A 24,349-nucleotide genomic window follows, 5' to 3' on the forward strand; every position below is an offset into this window, starting at 1 on the left:
GAGGAACGACATGAGAAGATGTTTCACAGCTGCCTCAGAGAACCAGTGAACCTGCTCAATGGACTGACAGGACCAGAGGACAGAGGACTTATAACTTTGAAACAGTTGAATACAATTTCAGACTTTTTGTGATGGCTGATCTCGTTCCTGCTCCTCAGAGGATGAACCCTTTTGACCAGGCATCTCCAAACTATTCCACAAAGGGCCGTGTGGCTGCAGGTTTTTCCTCCAACCAATCAAGAGCACGAAGTCTGACCAATCAGCTCTCTGAAGACTGAGATCAGCTGATGAAATGAGTCAAGTCTGGTGTGCTGCTGCTTGGTTGGAAAGAAAACCTTCAGCCACTCGGCCCTTTGTGGAATAGTTTGGAGATGCCTGCTTTTGACTTTAATGACCACATGATGTTTCCTGTAGCGCCACCATCAGGACTGAAGACCTGATGAGTCATCATGATGTTTCGGTCAAACTCTCACATTGTGGTGGAAACTCAATGTGTTGAATTGTGAACTGCATGAATCGTTAGAATAAACCTGCAGACAATGTGAGGTCTCAGCAGTAACACCATCATTCATTTGGAGTTATTATAACATTCACTCTGTTTTTGGTCTCTACCAACTCCTGAGGGAAACTTCTGGTTCTTTAGCTGCTTGATGTTGAGTCCAAACAGACAAACACTGAGCTCCGCAAAGCCGAGGGGGGGCTGCAGATTCAGCTGATGATCCTCTGCAGGTTCGTCACTACACACCAACACACCGTCATTTAAACATGAGAGAAACGTCCATTACAGATGCTTCAGTGTCTTACTCTTCTAGAGATCCTATGAAAAAAACCCATTCTGCACATCTGGACCAATCTGACTGTGAGATTTGTGGTTGAAGTACAACTTGTTTCCTCCAGAAGACGCTGAGCTTGTTTTACTTCCGACATGTTTCACAAAGTTGACGACAGCAGCAGCACTTCATCTCACAGGTCTGTCATTTCTAAAACATGCTTTGTTTTCACTTGATAAATGACTTTAACTTTCAGAAAATAACCTGCAGATTAATCATGAAAATAACAGTCGCAGCACAGATTTAACTCAAGTACTTATTTAATTATTGGCAACTTTATTAGTCATATATGTTGCCTGTGGACAAAGGTCTGTATTTCACGTGTTCAGCTGACCTGCTTTGAATTCATCTGATTAACTGAAGAGCACCAGTTGAAGGCGTCTCCGGTTGCTTTACATTTACCACCACATGACGTAATTCTTTCTGGTAAATCTCAGAGGAAACTGCAGACAGACTGGCTGCTCTCTCTTTCTCCAGCTTCCCCTCGCTGTCCAATGGGAAGACTGAACATCACAGCGAGACGACGTAAAGACACACGTTTCGTAAATGGAGCTTTGAACTGGATTTGACATCGAAGCTGAGCTGCATCCGGACGATGAAGAGCTCAAAGTGTTGGTCCCGAGCAAGGCATCGATACGACCGCCGGGGGTTGAGGGTTCAGCTCTCAGAGGACGCCGAGGCCTCGCCACGTCACACAGTTTGTGAAGTTATGAAAGGAAGAGGCCGGCAGTGTCCAACACCTCCACAGTAACACAGGAATGATTTATTGATGATCTACAGAGCGGCTGTGAGAGGAAAGAATCTGACTGGGTTCCACGGGGTGAGTTTCCCATGATGCTCTGTTACATCCTGATACGGACACAACTGAGAAATTATGCACATTTGAGAAGCTTTTTTTTCGGCACAGATCTTTTTATATTTATCAACAGGAGCCTGGATGGATTATGAGCCAAAGGGTGACTGGATGCAGCAGCTCGCGGTATTTTAACCGAGTGTGTGAACTCTACGCTGTATTTGGAGATTTGAGGGTGATCAAAGTTTCTTCGCTGCATCGTTTGAGTCACACTGTGGTTGTTTTGAGTCTCTTTTCATTGAGTTGAACATCTCTACTTTTAACTGACAACAAGAATGTTTACAGTTCATACAGGGGCCACTTGACCCTTTGGGCCCCTGAGCCTGTGCTTGGTGGGCCCCTCCAGTAATCCATCCATGGACCGCAGGTACATAATAAGAAACAGTAAAAGAAAACCCACCACACTGGCCTCAGATCTGCAGTCTGGTCTGACGGCTTCATGTCTGTATTTTATTGTACTTGGAAAATCGAGTGATTTGACGTTTCCTTCCTCCGCCGCTGGTTCAGCTTCAGGCGTCCGAGTCTTCGCTGCTGTCGCGGCTGATCTCAATCTGCAGGGACGGCAGGTTGTCCAGCCGACTCTTCTTCATCTTGTGGGTCAGACGCTCCTGTTTCTGTTTGATCATGGCGCCCCACATCTTCTGTAACGTCGAGTCGTCCTCTTCCTCCACCTCCTCTTCCTCCTCTCCGTCGCCCCGGCTCCTCCTACCGCCGGAGTCATCGTCATTGTGGCTCGAGGAGGAGGAGAAGAGGCCCGACGACCGCCCGCTCGATCTGCGCTTGTGACGTCCGGCGCCGCTGTCGTCGTCGGCAGAGCCGAGTCTGCTCCACAGGCCGCCTGCAGACAGGAAGTGAGGTGACGGGGTTAAAAAGAAACCAACAAACAGCTCCTTTGACGGCGGGACAGTTTCTCCTGCAAACGCTGAGACAATCAAACAGCCTGAGAAATGAAGCACAGCTGACCTGCAGCAAAGTGACCACAGTGGGACAAACAGTAACTTTTTTTTGGCTTTTATTTTCTGGGTTTGTTGATAATTTGACTTATTTGCCATCTCAAATGTCAAAAAGGAGAAGTGAGGAAGAGGACGACAGGGGATGGAAGCAGGTTGTTTCCTCCATACCTGTCTTTCTGTCTTTGGGTGAATTGGAGAAGTGCCCTCTGTTGTCTTGGCTAGCCACGCCCAGTCTGCGATGCACGTCTCTGATTGGTTCTCTCGCTGGAGGCGTGTCTCTGGGGGAGATGGGGGAAGGGGAGCGTCGTCTGTCTGGAGAGTAACGTCTTTTCCCCAACCGCTGCCGTACATCTGCAAAGACGGTCAGTTAAGATTCTGGACTTTCTCACAGCAGCAGGTGAAAAACAAATATCTTGGATTTAACAGCAGACCTGTTTTTCCACTGGCGGCCACCGGGGGGGGCTGCCTGTGCTGAGAGTGTCCCTGTCTCTTCTCCTCCAGCAGCTGCCGGACATCCGTCACCTTGGTGGGCGATGCGGATTTGGGTCTACTCTGTGATCCTGAGCCCCCGATCCTGTTCCTGCTCACCAGACAAAAAATAAATTATGAATAAATAAACTTTAAAAACAAGAACATGTCGATGCTTTCTCAGTTCACCAAGTTAAATCATGACATTTAAGACCTTCGAGTTAAAGTAATTAGTTTCGTGACCAGACTGTCCTAAACATGAAGGTGAAGTGAAAACCCGTCGGGACAATATGGACTAGAATTATTCATTAAGGCTGCATCACATTTTTTGTGAATAACAAAGATTCCTGATAATATAAATAACTAAACGAATGTGACCTTGACCCAGTGAATACTGTCATTTCTGCTGTAGATTACAGACTCGGACAGGTGAGAATGAAACTCTGACCGGATGCTCTTCAGGTGAGAATCCAGCTCGTCAGCATACATCGTCATCTTCTTGCTCTTCTTCGGTGACGGTGTGGAGATCATCTTCAGCTCCAGGTCGTAGTCCATCTCATCCGACTCCGACCAGGGAGACGGGGAGCGCTCGGCCCGGCTGCGAAGCCCCGCCCCCAGCGAACGAGAGACACCGCCCCTTTCGCCTCTCTCCCGGTCGCCTCGCTCTTTGTACTCCACCACTCTGTCGTCCGAGTCCATGTCCTCGTCGCCGTCATCCTCCTCCTCTTCCTCCTCTTCCTCCTTAATGGGCTCCTCCGGGAGGTTGACCAGGTCAGCTGAGGGGAGAGAAGAAGAGGAGGAGTCAGACTGAAAGCTGTTGGTTAGATGAACAATTTCATTTTTTAAAAAAAAACAGTGAATGTTTTCAACAAAAATAAAACAAAAACATTGTTGACGTTCAGCTCAGCGGCTCTTTAAAGCGTCTGAAGGACTTTCTGAACTGAACCGAGCTGAACTGAACTGAACTGTTTGTTTTACCGGAATGTCGGTGTGTGTATGGAGGTGTGTGTCCCATGCTGTCTCCAATCAGAGGCTTCTTGCTCTTAATGACGTCTCGCTGGATCCGTCGGTTGTGATACCTCCTCTTCCTGAAGAGACGGATAACAAACAGACATTTTTTAAGGTCATGCTACACATGATCTACAGAGGAAGAGCTGAGAAAACATGTGAAAAACAGCGGACATCATCTGACGATCTGCTGACATGAGGAGATGATCATGTGACACACAGAGTTAAGAGCTTATCAGACTGTTTACGATCGCGACCTGGACACACCAGGGTTTATAATGAATATTAAAAAATGTGTTTTTTGACTAAAAAAATCAAACTAAAAAAATGATCATATATTTCAGTTGGTTTTCAGAGTTTATTCCTGGATGGCATCAAACCCAGAAACAAATCCTTTCAGTAAACTAATCAGTGAACGGGGTTTGAGTCTCACCAGGAGTTGCTGAGGATTCCCTTCATGCCTCCATAGTTTGGGTTTCCGTACTTCATGTAGTATCTGCTGCGACGAGCGGCGCCAAGCTCCTTCTTATCGTCTGGAGACAAAAACGCAAAATCAGGGAAAGTCTTTGTGTTTTAATCAAACCTTTATTACTTTGTCTTGTCGTGTTAGTCAGCTATTCAGTTAGTTGCAATCTGCAACCTCACCACTAGATGCCACTAAATCCTTGACACAAAATGGTGTTAATAAAACCTGATGGAAGGGGGTTTGCAGGTAAGGGCTATTTAAAAAAACTTGTGTGTGTGTGTGTGTGTGTGTGTGTGTGTGTGTGTGTCTCTTACCTTGTGTGGCGAACCGCAGGAAGAGTTTGTTTCCTTTGAAGGGTTTGATGGCCGGTCGCAGGTCGTTTCTCAGGAGAGACTCTCTTTCTGCTCTCGACAGGTCGTCAATCTGAGACACACCAATCACCGTTTAGGTTTTGGAAGTGATCAATAAACCAGATCAGTGTGTGTTGGAGTTATTTGAGTAAACTCTACCTGACCGCCCGTCGCCTTTCTTTTCTCCTCCGTCTCTCCGTCGCTGTCTTTCCCCTCGATCTCCTCGCTGCTCTTCTTCGCCGTCTCGTCTTCGTCGACCTCGCCCTCTTCCTCTTCATCATCCTCGTCGTCTGAGCCGTGACCCCGACGACCTGCAGGATGCCAAACACACTTTCGCTTTCAAAAACTTCAGTTCTTTTTCCCTGTAAGAACTTGCAGAGTGTATTTTTGGACACAGACTGACCTTTTCTCTGCTCGTCAGACTTGTCGGTGCACTCTGTCTCTGTGGTAACAGCATCCGGGTCGGGCATCCGGCTGCTGTTGATGAGGGCTCGGACGGATGTGTTGTCATCGAGCCAAACCACGTTACCTACGAAACAAGAAGGCAATGTTCAGACACACAAGAGCTGTGCTTTACCTGGTCCTGAGATTAAACTCCATACATAAACTCCTGTAAGTTTGATATTCACACATGACAACAACGCTCCAGGCTGATCCTGAGGTTCAGCATCAGAACTGATCTGGCCAATTTTAACAGATCAGTATTGGCTAAAATGGACAATGGAGAGTCCCTGCAGGGATACTGAAACATACATATGTGTGCAGGTTTACATGTTTTACTCACAGGACGTGTCATCGATCCACTCGATGTGTGCTGGAGGATATTCTTTGAAATACCCAAAGACGTCCTGCGTGCTCATGTCGTCCACGCCAGTCACGTGGATCGCCTCCATGCGCAGTCTGGGGATAGCTGAGCACCAGAGAAGAAAAAGACAACAGGTTGAACGAGTCCACAGTCAATACAAACAGGGTCCTGTAAACACCCGTAAACAATCTGTGACTTTACGGACTCTGTGGTCGTGTGCAGGTCGGGTGAGTGTTGGATCTCTTACCTTTCTTCATGATGTCTTTATCCAGAAAAACAGTCATCGGAGTGACGCTCTCCTCTCCACAGAAATGGAAACGTCTCGCTCGCTTCTCTTTTCTCTCAATCGCCTCCTGATAAAAACACAAAAATACTTTTAAGACATCACTTCCTGTATGTTCATCACCTCAATTGAACGTGTAAGAAACTGAAGAACATGTTTACAGCTTTTGTTTTGTATGTGGTGTGGGGGGACTGAAGGTCTCATGTAAAATCACTGTTACAGACCTGCTTACATGTATACAAGAAAAAAAAATCTCCAGCAAGAATGAAAAAACAACAATCTGTAGTTCAAGCAACAGCCCTATAGCTGGGTGCAGGCAGCATGGAGGGAAGTTTAACATTGTTCAGTTGCAATAGCCACACAGTATTGAAAGAAAGCTGGTTGAGCTTCCTTTAAAAGACCTAACCCTAACCCTCCGAGTAATATATAGATATCATTCACTTCTGAAGTTTTGTAGTGTGACAAAAGGTATCTCCTACTTCAGTGAAATGCAAATTTTCAGCCTTTGAGACTTGGAGGATCCTTAAGTGTAAGTGTCAGTTACAAACGAATTTAATGGAGGTAGTAAAGAGTGGATGAAGAACTGTCTGTGTTTGTCAGTGCTGGTGCGTTACCTTTGAGTTGACATCGATGCCAGTGATAAACGCTCCGGCCTTGTTCTCATATCGCCGGCTCGTATCCTGCAAAACAAAATCCAACAGCACAAACATTTCTCAGTGCTATTTCTCTGGATTCAAGTGGTTTTGATTTCTGTTTGGAAAGCATTTTCAGAACAATTTGTCAGTCTGATGAATGCCAAAATGAACAATACTAACACCTCTAAAATGTGTTCAACAAGTGCATTTGAGACGTTTAAGACCTTGAGATTGACTTCATAACCCCACAGTTTGAGCGTTTTAATTGTGATTTGACAAAGTACCATCTTGATTACCAGAATCCGTCAAACATAAGGCAAGTTAACCTAAATAAAGCTTTACTTCAACAGCTGCAATCAGTGTTCTGTATGCTGTCTGTTCACTGTTAGTGGGAAGATTATCGGACGAGTACTGTTAACAACAAAGGAACTAACTTAGCTTACCTCTACAAGTTATAAATACATCTGAAATCGGTGATTAGGAACAAACCGAAATGATCATTGATTGTGAATGTATCAAAACAGCCAACTGTATTCATTCATTTTTCAATCACCTGCGTAAAACAAATTAATTTCAAGTCTACTTAGTGGAGTTTGGTGGTACGATGACTCCATACAAACACGGTACGCGAAGAAACTACCAGCAACAAGTGACTGAAATAAACAAGCAAACCCCAGCTGCTACACAAGTAAGTACAATAATTTCAGACTAGACCTTGTTGAAATCAGCTAACCAATGTTTTAATCGTTAGTCCATAACGGCCACGCTAACAACTAGTTCCCGGAGGAAGAGCCGGGAGTCGAAGTTACCACACGCCGAGTCTTCCCGCGGCTCCGCCGACCGCAAGAGACGCCAGTCCACGGTCTGACAAGGCCTTGCCCCGACACCACTTACCGGCAGTAGCTCCTTCAGGGAACGGTTGACGGATATGTCCTCTGCCTCCAGCTCTCCCTCCTCCACTTCCATCGGCTCGGCTTCGCGGGCATCTCTGTCCGACTCGGAGTCAGACTCTGATTCCGAGCGGTCTGAGCCGCTGTCTGATTTCACCGACACCCGTAAGCTACGCACTGCCGCCATGGTAGTAGCTGCGAACAACGGCTGCTGCTGCGGTTGTTGTCGTAACCCGGTAATGATTCTCTGTCCTCCTCTTTCTTCTTCGTCTATGTTGTGACGGTTACGTTACTTCGGAATATTAGCGCCCCCTCGTGAATATTGTTCCGTTTTCATTGCGTCAGTCTTCAGTGTTTAACATCTTTTGCGTGTAATTTAATTGAATTGATGTATTTTAGATAATGTTTTTGCATAAATACATATCCAATACTCTACAGAATCTGTAATTTATAACCGATTATTTGCACCATTAATGTAATCAGAAAATAGTGAAAAATGTCTGTCATAGTTATTTCAAAGGTGACGTCTTCAAATGTTTTGTTGGAAACCAGTGTTTTCTCTTTAACAGTTTGGACTTTTTTAAAAAAAATAATAATAATAATAATAAATCAAGCAAGCAAACACCAGCGCTGTGAGGCTGTACTTAGGTACAGCAGTGCTTTGAACCAAATGCTAACATCAGCATGATAATATGTTGGTGGTAGTGGTGGTGATGTTTAACAGGTAAAATGTTTATCATGTTCACTGTCTTAGTTTAGCATGTTAGCATGCTAACATTAGCTACTTAGCAGTAAACAGGATGTTCAGCTGAGGCTGATTTGACTATTACTAGTTTTGCAGGTATTTGGTAATAAACCAAAGCACTAGACATATTAAAATGTTGACTCGATGATGGCGCTAGATGGCAAGTCAAAGAATCATCAAAGCAGTTCATCCTGAGGGGAACATGAATGTATGAACCACGTTTCATCACAATCCATGAGATTTTTCCACCAAAATTTCCAATTATCAACCAACAAGTGGTGCATTTATGGCACTGTATTACTGAGTTGTAGGTGTTGATGCATTTCCAACTTTATCTTACATTTAATAATACATTATTTTCATATCTGGTGATCAATCAATCAATTCATGGAAAAAAAATAATCAACAGATTAATCAGTAATGAAATAATCATCAGTTGTAGTCCTAGTTCAAAATGAGCTCCACCAAAATCAACTACTTTTACTTTAAATATTTTAAGTACAATTTCCTTATTATACTTGCATACTTTTACTGAAATAAGAGTTTCAATTCAGGAAATGTACTTGTAATACAGTATTTTCACAATGTGGTATTAGTATTTTTACTTCAGTTAAAAATCTGAACACTTCCTCTATCACTGCATGTTAGATTGGATGACAGTGATGCAACATTTCTCCACCCAGTCTGGTGTTTGATTACTGTGTCTAATAATATCCAAGCAGTTACTTTGGGGCCTTATGTGGCAGCTGTAACACTGACAGGGTTAATGCTGAATAAGAGATGATTCACTCGTTATGAGTGATTCATTGCTAACAAAACCTGCCACATACACAAATTCTTTCAAAGTTGTTGAGATGGGAAATGTTGTTAGCTCTCTGTTTATCTGTCAAAATCACACAGTGTAAAAGAAGCACTTTATATTTCAGATATATTTTGAGCTTAACAATAAAGGAACCATATTGCCTGACATGCAAAGTGCAGTCCATTTATCAGACATGTCTGCAGAGTTTCAGTAAACATCATGACTTAGAATTAAAAAAAGATGCCTTTCATTTTTTGTCAGGTGGTAGACAAATATCAGAGTGAAAACACACACGCACGCGCGTGCACACACACACGCACACACACACACACACACACACACACACACACACACACACACACACAGAGAGAGTTCTCTTAAAAGGACTCACAACTTTGTTATTGGCTCCTTTTAAAATGTTTTCTTTAAGAAGACTATAATGGTTAAATTCCAAAATGTCTTTTACCTTAATTTAATAAAGAGAAAATAAGATGAGAGCAGTTGAAGGTGTTTTCAGAAAAAGATAATATATGTCTGTCACTAGTAGACAATCATCCCTTGAAAAGGCTTCAGAATGCATCAATCAAGTCAAGTCGAGTCACTCAAACACACACAACCCTTAATGTAAACTCTGACTTCCTGAAATCTCTGAATTCAATTCTTGAATGTAGTCATTTAGTCATTTAGGAGCTTAACATTGGAATGTTTTTAAACTCTTCATTGTAAATGTTTGAGCAGAGGCAAAACACATTCAGAGTGAAATTAGGCAAAACTCTGTCTACCACATTACTTACAAATATTATATTATAAAATATATGAGTTCATAAGGCACTGGTGGTCTTTAGGTTTAGCTCATTTGCATTCATGTATGTAGCTGTATGTTTATCACATGTAGGCCTAATAGGTCATATGGTTTGTGTAATATTTTTATACATTTTAATATATTCAAATTCCAATGGTCGTTTTTTTCTCTCACCCAATTTAAAATGCTCTCCGGGTTGCAGTACAGATTTTACTAAGTAACTGATTCCATTCCATTCCAAGAACAAAAGACAATAATTTGCTTAATTCATTGTTGTAATCTTATAGTTCGTATGGTCATTTTCAAGATGCTGGAGGGCATAGGTTTTGCATATTTGCATACATATATGTTTATATTAATGAATGGTGATATGTAGGCCTACAATTGTACACCATGTTTAGTCATTGAATTTTTCATATATTTCAATATATCCCATCATAGCGTTGGAAATTACATGTATTCCATCAGATAGGTTCAGTAATATTGCATTATTTATCTTGAAAACCTACATTTAAGCCCCAAAGCTAATGTTAGGAGTGAGACGCCATGCTTTCGCCTCGTGTTGTTATGTTCGCAAACATGTTTTAGCAATGTCTTTCGTTATGTAAGAATAGAATCACATTACTTAAATCTGATTGGCTACTTTGTGTGACTGTTATTTTATCGAACCAATGAAAATCAAAAACTTGACCCAGGCGGCCTGACACCAGCCAATGGAACTACATTAACGTCACGTCCGATATTACATTTTTCGTGTGACGTATAAGGTTTTCAGTTACAGTCGCCATCTTCTTGTCGTTGAATTCGGACGGAAAAGGAAGACAGGCGGCGGCTGAATTATATCACAAACCCGGCGTTATTTTGTACCGAGTCAGGGCCGAACAGATAGTTATATGATTACATGGACTGCCTGCTAATCAATGGTTGTGGTATCGATAAGGCTGATGTAGGTGTTCCCCGGTCGCTTAGCTCAAAGATGGACGACAAAGCGGCAAGGGAAGATGCCTGCCGAGAGTATCAGTCCTCGCTGGAAGACCTGACCTACAACAGCAAGCCGCACATCAACATGCTGACCATTCTGGCCGAGGAAAACCTCAACTTCGCCAAGGATATCGTCGCAATTATTGAAGCGCAAATAACTAAGGTTTTTATAAATATAGAATACTTTCAATTTCAGATGTTTTATGTCGATGTATAGAGTAGGCCCAATCGACGATGTGCCGTTAGCTACTAGCTAAACATGGCGGCAAGCGTTGTGTTACACGACATGTCACCTAGCTACGTTACGTTCCGTTGTTGTCCTGGTTAGCAACACTGTCGAGTGGCACTGCTATCTTTTCTCTCAGTTTTTGTGTATTAAAGTGAAACCTCGTTTATCAGTTAATATATCTAGTTTGCTCCAAAAGAATAAATGCTTTTTAAACAATTATTCTGTCGAAACTCGTTGTCGAAATTAGCTGTAACTTGGTGTGCTCTCGGGCCCAACGGAAGTGAAAATCCACCGTAAAATAGTTAACGCCTAAGTGACGATGGTATGCTTTTTATTGAATATCACCATGAAACTAATGTTGACCAGTTACCGTGAGATTAAAATGCACTGACCTAATGTAACGAGAAGTATTTGTAGACAAATTGGTTTTAAACTTTTCAGACTTAATTACGTCGCTGGCAGTGGTAAAGTGGTGCCCTCTATTGTTTATTTCGACTTCTAAGAATAACAGTAATGATATTAGTAATTAAACAAAATCACATTATAATTAATCGGAATACATATAGTCATTAGTACAACTTGCGCAGTAATATATTCAGACTGATAACGGACACGGCGAATAGAGCAGCATTATTGCGTTTGGTGTGGAAGCAGGCAAAACAAAAGCACAAAGAACTTTAAACGAAGATAGCTGGATCCATAAAGAGAGAAGACGACATTGTTGATGATTATGTACTAATTTGTCTGAGGCAGTCTAGTAAGCTCATAAATGTGGAGTACAACACAGGGTTAAAGAACAAGAAATATTACACTCAGCTAACTGAAGCATCATAGAGGTGCTAGTTTGAGTTATCTCAATGAACAGACAGAAGAGCCTTGTCATAACTGCTGAACTCTCATAGATTATAAATAGATGTCTGACCTAATGGACAAAGTGAACGTGTAAGTAGTGCAGTCGATCAGTGAGCCCAGGAATTTGGTAGAATTAGCTGTGTCAGTTACGGTGGATTTTGACTTGACATATGCAGCCCTGGCTGTTTTGGCAATTCGTCACTGTATTCCAGTCATATCTATTGATTGAGGCCAGGCCATAGCAATGTTTTAAAATGGTTTTCAGTCAGACCTATTGTTACTGAATAATGTCGTCTAGCTGTTGTTAAACACAGAAGACAAGGCCTCTTTAAAGTCCCCTCCACTTTCTATAGAAATGCATTTCAGTCAGCAGTTTGCCTCAGTTACCTCTGTGGTCAGTGTTTGCACTTCGCCGCCTATCGAAACAAAGCTTTGGTCACTTGAAGCCTGGTCCGATCGGAAAACACGTTTTCTGCATTAATTCACTAGTGAATTTTGAATTACTGAATTGTCATTGAATGGTTAAAATGTTATAATAAAAAATGTGAAATGTGCTTTTTGTCATTTTTTATTTCCCAGTGTAATTTATTGGTATGACTCTGGTTTACATTTACACAGCTGAGTTTGACTCAGCTTGTTTGGACTAGTTGTACAAAGTATTTGCTCAACTAACGCTGCGCAGTTCAGTAGACTTCTGCTTAAGTGTGCAGAGTTTAAATGCAGTTTACAGGTTCTTTAAATGCCCACAGATCACTTGTTCTATTTTCTAATGGGTTATTTATGTTCTTAACAACCAAAGGGAGAAAATCATTTTGAGGGGTGAAACTCTGAAAAAGTGTGAGTGAATAAAACTCGTTGGGTGTGGAGCTAAAAAGAAAAACTTGACGTTTCATCTGGGTAAAGTACAAAGAGTGGTTTAATGAAAAAACCCTCTTTGGAGGTAAAAAAGTTGCAGAGGACTGGACTCCGTTTTTTTAATGGATATGTTTTTTTTCTCCTGACTCTGGGGAAGGATCTTCCTGAGAACTATCTCTACAGACACTGAACTGACTGACTGAAGATTTTTCCACATATTGTTTTTGGATCGATCACAATTGTCAAGGTGTTGCGAAGGAGTTTATTGGAGTATTTTTCCTCAGTTTTATTTTGATTCCAGACTGAAGAAAAATCCGGACTGCTTTTTTCCCCCCTCCATTTTTACTCAATTTTGTTGAGTCTTTTGCTTTTTCCTCACTTGGCACAGACTGTATTTTTGGCCTTTCCACACTTAAAAATTTCACACAGTGGGTGGCAAGGGGTGGGCAGTTGGCCCTGTTAATCCTGTGAAGTTGTAATTTGATCTTTTGTTCTGAAATGTTGTTTTTTAACCCCTGTTGTTTTCTAAACTTGTTGAGTTCTCTATTGCTCCAGGCCCCATCTGCCGAGAAGCTTCCAGTTTTGTACTTAGTGGATTCCATAGTGAAGAATGTTGGAGGAGAATACCTTGCAGTGTTTGCTAAAAACCTAATCACTTCATTTATATGTGTCTTTGAAAAGGTACAGTTCTCTTTGCTGCTGTTTAGCTTTGTTAAAAATTTAAGCACTTAAACTCTTTAGCGGCCCACTTCACTTCCCACCTGTTTGTTGTGTTGCTTGCTTATTATGTGTGATCTCCTGCACTCTGCTCCTGTATACTTAACACCATAACATAGCCCTGCTAATAAAAGTACTAGAAAAAATTAGTTTTTTTACCCGTCCAGAAAGTGTTTAAAGCAGAATTTTTGTAATATATTTTCACCCTTTCAGTTGTAGTTGACCTGATGCTAAAAGTAGAAGTGCTGACTTAGCTTTTGCTGTGATGCTGTTTAAGAGTGTTATAGTTTTTCTTTTGTTGGTAGCTGTGGACCAAGTCATGTCCTCTGTTTGTAGGTGGATGAAAACACTAGAAAGAGTCTGTTCAAGTTACGGTCTACGTGGGATGATGTGTTTCCTCTGAAGAAACTGTATGCGCTTGATGTCCGGGTCAACTCTGTGGACCCGGCCTGGCCTATCAAGCCGCTGCCGCCCACCGTCAACGCCAGCATTCATGTCAACCCCAAGTTTTTAAAACAGGTGTGTATGTTCTGCAAACACTACATCAGACTGGGACTGCACTTGTGCTTTCTTGTCAAACCTGACAGTCTTCATAGATTTGTTTGTTACATTGAGAGCGTTCGAGCAGTTTTTGCAGGGTTTTTTTCAGCTTGTCAGATGTGATTGATTCTGTACTCCATTATACAATTTTGTTAAGATGAAAAAGGCTACTGCAAAGAGATAAGCTCCTTTTAAAACAGATTTATTGAGGAAACTGCTGGAATATGTGTATCAAAATGTCAGTGTTACTAAGCAGGTATGCAGTGCTGTGGCCCTTTAGGGAACTGTGCAGTCACAACAGAGCGTGCATCATAAATGAAACTTAATGGTTCCTATTGTGTCAGGTTTTTCACTGCAATGCTGAATTTGTGCTGGAAAAATGCCATGAATCTAGAGCTGAAACAATTTCACAAAGTGGATTGTAAGAAAGTTAAATTGCAGTTATTTTGATTATCATTTGCTTGTTTGAGACTCACATTTCAAAGCACTGCTTACATACCAACCCGAACAAACTGGGCAAATGTACCATGGTCTGTTCTAACAAAACCAAATAGATCAGGTGAAAGCATCCTATAAAAACTAAACTTAAACTTTTTTTAGGTTGTAAACAAATGTGAAGTCAAGACACTAGCGGACAAAACTCCCTTTAAAATATTGCTCATTCCACGATAACATGTTCATGATTTTGGACTCCCTTCTTTCTCGTGAATTTGTAGAAACAAAATCAGTATGGATTCAGTTCTCTTAACATTTTTACAGCTATACTTTTCTCCAGCTGAATCATTATCTACCGGTAACCAGTAACTCAAGCCATTAAATGAATGTAGTGGAGTAAGAAGTGCAGTATTTCCCTGGAATGTACTGGACGTAGAGTCTGTGAAAGCAAAACTTTCTCTGAATGTCTGTCTTTGTTGTGTTCTGACTTAAAGACTTTCGTTGTTCTCTGACCCTATATAACTTTGTTGGGTCTCCAGTCTGAGGAGGCATCCTCTCCACAGCCTGTCCCTGCCCCCACGCCACCGCCACCACCAGCAGCAGCAGCAGCAGCGGTGGCGGCACCAGCAGCAGCAGCAGCAGCAGCACCAACGTCTACGCCAGCTCCCGCTCCCACTCCCACTTCCACTCCCCAGGCGGTCCCTGCTGTGAACCAATACAGCCTGACCCAGGAGCAGCTGATTCGGCAACAGCTGCTGGCCAAACAGAAACAGCTTCTGGAGCTTCAGCAGAAGAAGATTGAGCTGGAACTGGAGCAGACCAAAGCTCAGCTTGTAGGTCACGTGAGGATTGGGTGTAGTTAAGATGTAGTTGATCTGATTCCAAATCAAAAAAGTTGTTTTTAAAGATGTTCAGCATAAGCTGATTCTGGGACAGTATCTCCACAAGTGTGAGCATTACATTGTTAAACCTACTATGTCCTTGAGTCGGAAGTTCAGGCATTCTTTAGCACTCACTTCTGTCTACCACATTGTAGATACTGTACATGTGTGTGACTCATGATACACAGTGAACCAAGAGGTCCAAAGAGAATAAGTAAGAATAAACAAAAAGTGGATTTTCCCATGTATCACCAGTTCAAAAAAAAAAAAATGGTTCTCATATGTAGCTTCAGAAGAAACCTTTAGATTTCTGATTTTAATAGATAACTCAGGCTGCTGAAGCCTCATTAACAGTTACAGCAAATGAGAACTCTTTCAGTGTACATATGAGAATCCCTGTATTGTTTTCAGACAGACGAGGAAAACATGTGAATCTGTCTTTTGGTATTTCATAACTGCGTCTCTTGTGTCAAGTTTTCAGTAATCAGTGTGTTTTAATTTAGCATCAAGACAAACCTGCAGTGACAAACAGGGACACATCTGTTTTTCTTGTTGAATTTTTAATTTATCAGCCTTCTAACTGTAGGCAGTTTTGTTCATCCACATGGATTGAATGTGAAATTCTTTCCAATCTCTGAAACAAAACTCCCAACAGTTGTTTGATGTGTCTGCAGGCTGGTGCATTTGTGTTACCAACATCGACTCCAGTCTCAACTTCAGCACCACCGAGCACGGCGCCAAAGCCCATCAGCCAAACTGCTCCTGTTGTCCGACCCTGGATCCCTCCTCAGACTCCTCAGACAGACACCAAGCCGTCTACCAGAGACCCTCGCCTCAACCGCACTGGCCCCCCAGCTGCCTCCCAGCCCAAAGAACAGGCTGCTGGGAAGAAAGCAGACACAACCACAACGGGAAGTCCTGCTCTGACACCTGAGAAACCCACCCGGTCAGATAAAGCCAGGACCCTGAGGAAAGAAGTAATAGAGGAGAAGCCCAAGTCCAAGTCTCCGTCTCCGATGGCCAAAAGTGTTCAGAGTAAAAAACAGATGGAAGCAGAGATTCAGAAGTCAGCTGACGGAACTAAGAAAGATCCTAGGTTGAGGAAACGCACACAGGATAAGACCGGAGAGGCCAAAGACGATGAGCTGAAGGAGAAGAAAAGGTGCACTGACAAGAAGGAGAGGGAGGAGGCCGCACGGGGAGACCCTCAGAGGTTCACCAAAGGGAAGCTGGTGAATGGCTCAATGACCAAACACGATCACACAGAGTCCACAGAGAAGGCTGAGTTCAAGAGTGGAGGCAACGCCCGAACACATGCCAGAAAACGCACCCGCTCGCGGTCCAGGTCGCGATCCCCCACCAGCTCGCCAAAGAGGAAGGACAGGAGGTCACCCAAGACTAGAGCCAGGAGCAGCTCCATGTCCCCGTCGCCCTCTCACAAACCTGGCAAGCCTAGGAGGGTCCGCGGAGATGAACCAGATCACAGCAAACCCAGCCGAGAGGACCGGCTCATGCCCAAAAAGAACCAGTCAGAAAGCAGGCGGTCAAAGAGACCACAGGAGGACCGGCACTCTGAATCCAGAGACTCTCATTCCCCAAGGATCCACGACGGTGGCGGCAAGGAGACCAAGGATGCTACTCACCGCTGGAGGAGCGGCTGGGAGGAGAACAAACAGTGAGTGCATCATGTCAACTGACATTTATCTGTCTGTGTGGAACTCCACTGATCATAGAATTATTCACCCTGTCTTTCTGTTGTCCTCGCAAACATTACTAATGTTGACACCCCTTTAAGTAGCGCTTGGTGTCAAACCTCAGCTTGTTACATGTGTCACAAAAGACTGAAATCTGACCAAATGTCTGGTCAGCTACAAGTTAACCTAATCAAATTTCCCTGCTTGAAAAAATATTCCAAAATGCAAATAAGAAAGTGCAGGCAGAGGGCAGATCTCTGCAGATACAGACACCGTCACACACTTTGATGGGAGTAGGATTATTTTCTGAGTCTATATGTTGGTTTTTAGGACGACCAGCGTAGTATACATTTTATGGATATCTCACTGTCTCTGGATGAACCAGTTCAAGTAAAAACAAAATTTGTGTGTCTTCTTAAGTCTGAAGCTACAGGAGGACCCTCACGTGAAGCCTGGAGCTCAGAGACACAAAGCGTACAACACCCCGACTCGCCCAACCACCCCCCGAACCCCAAAACATCGCCTCAGTGTGGATGCTAACCTGCAGATACCTGAAGTCCTCAACTCTGCCTCTAAGAAGGACCTGCTCAGGAGGGTATGTCACTAACTTTAAGATTTAGAAGTTCTAGAAGTGCATAAAGACAAAGGGGGAAAAACAGCTAAAAAAAAAAATAATTTTACTCATACTAAGTAAATTTCAGAGTCATTTGACATGTCTTAAAACAGGAAATACTCTGTTTTGAATAATTGTCTGATCTGTTTCTATCTCAAGATTAAATCGATTACATTGACTGTCTAGAATCTATTCATATGCAAATATTTTACATTTCAAACTGCTGTGCTTCCTGCAGTTTCTTAGTGTTTGTGGCTCCAGGGTCTCAAGTTTAATACTTGCCCATACTCGTAGTAAAGATGTTCGTCTGAAGGTTGTTGCCTTGCTCTCTCTCTCTCTGCAGGCCAGTAAGCGTCTGGAGAGTGGCGAGATTTCCCAGGAGGACTTCCTGAACATGGCCCACCAGATAAAACATTTCTTCCAGTATCAGGAGGAGAAGCAGCAGCACTCTGAGAGCTGGGACGAGTCGGGCAACTTTTCCAAGAAACAGCCGCTGCTGACCACACCCCCCTCCACCCAGCCCCGCCCTCATGATGGCATGGATGCGGCGGAGCTGTCCTACTACGAGCACAAATCCAAGCTGAGGAAGACTCAGGTCACCCACCGAGCCGCTGGAGCAGAGTGGGAGGGCGAGGAGAGTGCAGAAGAGGGCGAAGAAGCTGTGCAGGGCGAGAAGACCGGCAGCAGCCGGAGCATTGGTCACCCCCCGTCACATAAATACAGCCGGGCGCCACGGGACAGGCAAGGTGAGCTGAGAGTGTCTGGGAAGAGGGAACAGGTATCATTTAGAGCTGCAATGATTTATCAGTCAGTGAGTGACAAAAAGGAGTAGTAGGCATACAAAGTATTCACAACATACTTCATCTTTGGGTTCAAAGCTAATCAGTAACTTCTTAAACCCAATATCCACTGAAGCGAACCTTTGAAGATTAAATGCTCTGTTGGGTTGCTGTCCAGTTGCTGCACTGTTCCCCTGTCGTCGAGTTTCTTTCCATCAACATAAACAAGAATAGATTTTGGGAATCTGCCAATCAATTCAAAATTGTGGAATCCTTTTTTTTCCTGATCTTCAACCTTCATTCAAACATCAGCTTCTCTTTTAAATAAACGATCTGCCATTTAGAAATGCCATGACGTGTCAAAGAAGCCCACTGTGTTCATTTTTGTGGTGTGTTAATGATGTCCAATGGTTCATGATTCTTACAGGTGAAAGGCGGAGTAAAGAGCGTGAGGAGCCTAGGCCTCCTCTCGGCCCTATGATTGAGGAGTATAACCACGGCAAAGAGTTTCCCACTCTGAAATCTCTACCGGGCCTTCGGTTCAGGAGGAGAGCTGACCCCAGAGAGTCCAGTAAGTGTGCAGCTCTGAACGCATCCACGATGATGTGTTTATCTGTTTAAGCTGATCTGTGAAGCCAAATATTATCTGTTATCTGTCATCTTTATCCACAGAGAGGTCAGAGGTCAGGTTCTGGAGCTGCGGGGTGTCAGGGTCTCGATCAGTGATACTTCAGCAGGGTTAGAGAATCTTCTCAAGAGATCACAGTTTACACATTTAAGTAGAGGTTAAGCTCACATGCTCATCCTGACTTATTCACTAAAGCAGTAGTAGAGTCAGATCCAGTTCCATCACAGTAGATCCTAGGAGATCATGGGAGTTGTAGTCGGTAATTCGTTAGAGAGAAGAAGAGTTTAGGACGGTGATCCTGTTTGGTCCTTATTTAGGTTTCCTCTCTGTACTTTCTGTCTTCAGTAACTTAAAGTGACTTGAAGTTCATTGTTATTTTAAGTCGAACACCTAAAATGAGTGACAGGATGTTACAGGTACATCGACAGTAACAGTTGCAGGATGTCTGAAAATGTCTTCATGGGTTTGTATCTGTTCTCTCCAGGTGAGAGAGAGTGGAACTCTCCACTGACGGAGCGTCAACGTTACGACGAGCGTGAGGAGCAGAAGAGTGGCTACGATGCTCCACGGAGGTATGGCCCACCTGCCGACTCCAGGCACCCCGATCCGCGAAGGCCGGAAGTACCCCCAGCATCTGGCACCGTAGTTCACAGGAAATGTCCGAGCCCTGCTGGTCTGGACCCACCGGCCCCCAGGTTCGAGCGTGAGCGCCTCTCGCCTCTACACCAGAAAGAGTCGGCAGAGGTGAGCCCAATCCCCCGCTTTGAGAGCCCCAACAGTGAGCACTCCGATGACGGGCCTCTCAATCTGGATGCCCCACATCCTCACCCTCATCCCCCCCCTCCCCCCAAATCCATCCTTAAGGCACCGGCCCGTGGTGGACCTCTGTCTTCTGTCCGACAGCACAGCGACTCCCCGGGACACACACCACCTCATGAGGGAGGACACCACGCCACCCGGTATGATGGGCCTGCACACATGGGCCCCTCCAGACCACACCCTCCAGGGTGGTATGAAGGCGGTGGCTCCGGACGCTATGATGACTCATCCCAGTTTGACGGGCCTCACCACCAGGGTCCTGGCAGGTTCGATGGCAGCGGGCCACCTCATCACAACATGCCAGAGAGGTTTGATGGATCCGGACGCCACATCTCTCATGGTCCATTGAGAGGTGGAGACGGTATGGGGCAGTTTGATGGTCCGCCTCATCCTCAGGGCCCTGGGAGGTTTGAGGGTCCCATCGGACAGCAGCCTCCAGCGAGGTTTGAGGTCCAAGGGCCCGGACCAGGCCACTTTGAAGGGCCTATGCAGCGCTTTAGTAACATGGCTCCTGGTCCTAGATCTGGACCAATGGGCTTCCAGCAGCAGCGGCCCATGCGCTTCGAAGGGCCTCCAAACCAGATGAGGTTTGAGGGTCCTGGTCCCATGCGCTTCGATGGGCCCATCCAGCCAGGACCCAGGTTCGACATGCCCAATGCACCCCATCAGGGCGGGCCCCCACTCTATGAGTCCACCCCCGGACAGCAGGGCCCCTTGAGATTTGCTCCCCAGCACAACCTACAGCCCCCGATGAGGCCGATGGCCCCACCCATCTATGAAAATCCCATCGCCCCCCAGCAGAACTTCAACATGGCCCCTCAGCATTTCCCAGAGCCCATGAACCCTCAGTTCCCTGCGGGGCCGATGGCGTTCCCAGCTCAGCCGAACCTGCAGCAGGCAGGAAACTTCAGCATGCCCTTCAACCAGCCGACCCCTGCCCCCTTCTACAGCGCTGCTGCCCCCACTGTTGGCTTGCAGCAGCCGGTAAGTTTTAGTTCAATAGCTGACATTTCTTTACTCTTAAGAGTCTTTAAACTTTAAACTTTCATCAGGATCTCATTTGTCTTTTTGAATGTGAAGATTCATTTTGCACATTTTGTATGAACCTGTTTTAAATGTTCTCTTGTTGTTTTCAGGTAAACATGATGGTCAACCAGCCCTTCCTGCCTCAGAACCCAGTGCCTTTCAGACAGCAGAGTAAGATTTCCACTGTTTGTTTTATGGATGTTTAGAATTAGCGGAGAAATATGTAAATATTAACACTACTGCCATCACAATATAATGTAACTCTTTCTGAGTGAGTAATTTGTTCACTACAATTCCTCGAGTGCTCCCTTTGGCAGACTTTTAATCTGAGGATGATGAATAAATAAACACATACACAAACACTGATTTGGATGATGGTAAATCGCATGCACATGTCCACGTTGGAAACAAAAATAATCACCCCAGTTCTGAAATGTAGATGCTGTCTGTAACATCTAGCTCTGTTTGCCCTAAAGTCACTGGTCACTGGTGTCTGACTGGTTGTTTTTGTGTTCCTGCAGCTCCGCAGGTTGCCGCTGGAGAAAACCACTTTGGGCAGGTTGATGTCAACGACCTGCTTTCCAAACTGATCTCCAATGGCATCATCAAACCCTCGCAGCCTGACGCCGTGATGACCCCCGGCACTGGTCAGTGGACCGTCTGAATGTGTCTGTTGACTCTCAGAACTGTGTTGTGACCTTGTGTTGAAATGTGCTGCTGTTTTTTTGATTTGGACCTTTGATGTATTTACCATGTTATGTACCAATAAGGCTGCTTCTTATTATGTTTGTGTTGTTTGGTTGTCTTTATTTTTCCAGACACTTCTACCGTGGCTCCAGCAGTTCCACCTGTGGAGGAGGAGGACGAGGAAGAGCAGGAGCCGGAGGTGGAGGAGGACGATTTCCCAGATCTCACCAGCTTCAACATTGAAGACATGAAACAGTGAGTTCAGCCTCAGAGAGGACAGACTTTAATCTGAATTTGTTGATTTTAGTACTGAAAGGTTGTAGTTCAGCTAAACTGTCTCTACTGTTTGATCGCTCATTCGGTTCCCTGTGTTATTTTCTCCCCAAAGGCGTTATGAGAGTGTGGTGACCAAGTTGTACTCAGGGAACCAGTGCTGTCTGTGCAGCATGAGGTTCACCACCGCTCAGACCGACATGTACGCTGACCACCTGGACTGGCACTTCAGGCAGAACCACGCCGGGAAGGTCGCCAGCAAGAAGGTCACACACCGCCGCTGGTACTACAGCCTCAGGGTGAGAACGCACAAACACACACACTTCCTGCTGAACTGACTTTAAAACAACTGAAGGTTTCGTAGGGGATCTGCAGGTTTTGAAAAGGCTTGAGGTCTTGAAAGGCACTGAAATTAGTTTTATTTAAAGAGCAAAAAATGTTAAATCTCCTGGTTATGATGTTGTAAAATGTTGTGTGTCACTGCAGGCTGTCACTTTATTTACAAGTTCATATTGCACCTTTCAGGAGCAGAACACCACAAAAGACATCAGGCAACTGACATAAATACAGACTTGGGAAGAATAAAACGCCATAAAACAGACACACTGATCTCAGATCTGAGACCTGCTGGTGATTCAGAGCTGCAGTCCATCTGTAATGTAGGCAGCTGTCTGACCACACACAGCTCGGATTGGATGGATTGAAAGAGGCCCGATGTCAGCACTCACTCCTGATGTTTAATCTCACCTGTGTATATAAATCTATACGTATGTATGTTTGTGTGCATCAGGACTGGATAGAGTTTGAGGAGATCGCCGACCTGGAGGAGCGAGCGAAGAGTCAGTTCTTTGAAAAGGTTAACGAGGAGGAGGTTCAGAAGAACCAGGCGGCTGCGAAGGAGAAAGAGTTCCAGAGTGTGAAAGCAACTAAGGACCAAGTGGGAGAGGTGAGACCCATGGAGTGACTGTGTTCATCGGCCAATCAGGAAACGCCATTGAATCACGAATCACATCATCATTTACTCATCTGCATTCAGATCTGTTACTAAAGAACAAATACTTAAAATTTTACTAAAGTAAAAGTACAAAATATACTTAATGTTCTGGAAGTAAAAGTACTCATTTTTACAGAATCGCTTCACATTTCATCCGTACTTGACAGTCGTTTCCTTTGAGTTATTGAAGGCGATTTTCTTTCCTCCTGCAGTCGTGTGAAATCTGTCAGGAGCCGTTTGAGACGTACTGGGTGGAGGAGGAAGAGGACTGGTTCCTGAAGAACGCCATCAGGGTCGACGACAAGGTACAACACAGCACCACCAGACTTTAAAAAGAGCCTGAAAATACCTCAAACGCACGAATAAATGTCTTTGTTGTGTTTGACTGATCTGTATCTTTGTTTTCCTGCCACAGAACTTCCATCCCTCCTGCTTTGAAGACTATAAAAATGTAAGTAACTGAATAATAAATAGTATAAATACAGAAATAATTAACTGTCAAACTTTAACATGTTTGACCTGCTGCTGTCTCCTCAGACGTCGTCGTACATTGACGTCACGCCGTCGCCCAACAAGGTGCTCACTGATCACCCACTCAGCGTTTTCATAAAGAAAGAAGAAGAGGAGGAGGAGGACACTTCCTGTGCTGCTGCAGTCAAACAGGAAGTCGAGGCTGAGGCTGTTGAGCTTCCTGATGTGAAAAAAGAGGAAGAGGTGGAGGAGGAGGAGAAGAAGGAGGTTTTAACAGATGAAGTGCAATCGGATCAAAGTAAACTGTAACGCTGCTGCTGCCTCGCCGTGACTTTTTCTGTTTTTTTGAAAGAAAAGGTGTTTTTAGTGTGCGGAGGCCGAGTCCTCAGCAACATAAACTTCAATACATTTTTGTATTTGGATTCTGCGTGACCATTTCAGGTCTTCTGTTTCTCTGTGAATCAAAACTGAACTGAAATTGTTTATTTAAAAAACGAAAATGTTTTGTTTCCTTTGGGTAAAAGATGTAAATAATTTAATTTATAAATTAAAGTATTTTTTGGTATCTCTGGTGTAACGGTGATTGAATCTAACAGCTGCGGTTTGCTGCTTGTTACGGTCTGTAAATAGTTGAACTGATTGGTTTATTAATGACAGGTAGTTGCAGGTGTTGACTTGTTTCTGGCTGCGTTAAAGGTAAGCATCATCCGATTGGACGACTGAAGACTCCACCTGCTCTTCAGGAAGCGTTTCTGCGGAGGATCACAGTCGTCTTTTCATTTGGTTTTCTTTGTTTTCGAGTTAATCTTCAATAAAAGAGTCTGAAACTTGTTTGTGTGAATAGTGATTGGTCCTTGACTCTGCTCTCAGCTTTATTGTGATTTAGGGTTCAAAAGTGAAAATAAAGGTTTAGTGGACTTGAAGTTTTTGTCATGGTGTTTTGATTCCGTATGAGCGAGTGATTTCTTTCACCTGAGAAGTGCTG

The 24,349-nt window shown here is 44.0% G+C and overlaps 2 protein-coding genes across 5 annotated transcripts; one reads left to right on the top strand and one right to left on the bottom strand.

The window, feature by feature from the left end:
• Positions 1–1,280: 1,280 nt before the first annotated feature.
• Positions 1,281–7,781, bottom strand: ncbp3 (nuclear cap binding subunit 3). Its single transcript, XM_076751290.1, has 13 exons — positions 7,546–7,781; positions 6,631–6,696; positions 5,981–6,086; positions 5,713–5,838; positions 5,332–5,457; positions 5,088–5,239; positions 4,893–5,001; positions 4,546–4,645; positions 4,083–4,192; positions 3,553–3,880; positions 3,068–3,216; positions 2,805–2,987; positions 1,281–2,521 (listed from the first exon to the last, which is right to left on the bottom strand). The coding sequence occupies exons 1-13, from the start codon at positions 7,726–7,728 to the stop codon at positions 2,193–2,195; spliced, it is 2,067 nt and encodes a 688-aa protein (XP_076607405.1). The 5' UTR covers positions 7,729–7,781; the 3' UTR covers positions 1,281–2,192.
• A 2,886-nt stretch (positions 7,782–10,667) lies between these two features.
• Positions 10,668–24,283, top strand: pcf11 (PCF11 cleavage and polyadenylation factor subunit). Of its 4 annotated transcripts, XM_076750030.1 has the most exons (19): positions 10,683–11,034; positions 13,363–13,488; positions 13,861–14,043; positions 15,039–15,332; positions 16,055–17,055; positions 17,495–17,669; positions 18,031–18,433; positions 18,894–19,037; positions 19,139–19,204; positions 19,579–19,838; positions 19,998–20,897; positions 21,050–21,110; positions 21,461–21,586; positions 21,758–21,881; positions 22,015–22,198; positions 22,690–22,845; positions 23,106–23,198; positions 23,309–23,344; positions 23,431–24,283. In XM_076750030.1, exons 1-19 carry the CDS (start codon positions 10,792–10,794, stop codon positions 23,671–23,673), a joined length of 4,818 nt encoding a protein of 1,605 aa, XP_076606145.1. In that variant the 5' UTR covers positions 10,683–10,791; the 3' UTR covers positions 23,674–24,283. The 4 variants fall into 4 exon arrangements, with proteins under 4 accessions (XP_076606144.1, XP_076606145.1, XP_076606142.1 ...); XM_076750027.1 differs by having other exon boundaries at positions 19,579–20,897; XM_076750029.1 differs by lacking the exon at positions 19,139–19,204 and having other exon boundaries at positions 10,668–11,034; positions 19,579–20,897.
• The last annotated feature ends 66 nt before the right edge of the window (positions 24,284–24,349 follow it).

This window comes from Chaetodon auriga, chromosome 15 (assembly GCF_051107435.1).
Source record: "Chaetodon auriga isolate fChaAug3 chromosome 15, fChaAug3.hap1, whole genome shotgun sequence".
NCBI lineage: Eukaryota > Metazoa > Chordata > Actinopteri > Chaetodontiformes > Chaetodontidae > Chaetodon > Chaetodon auriga.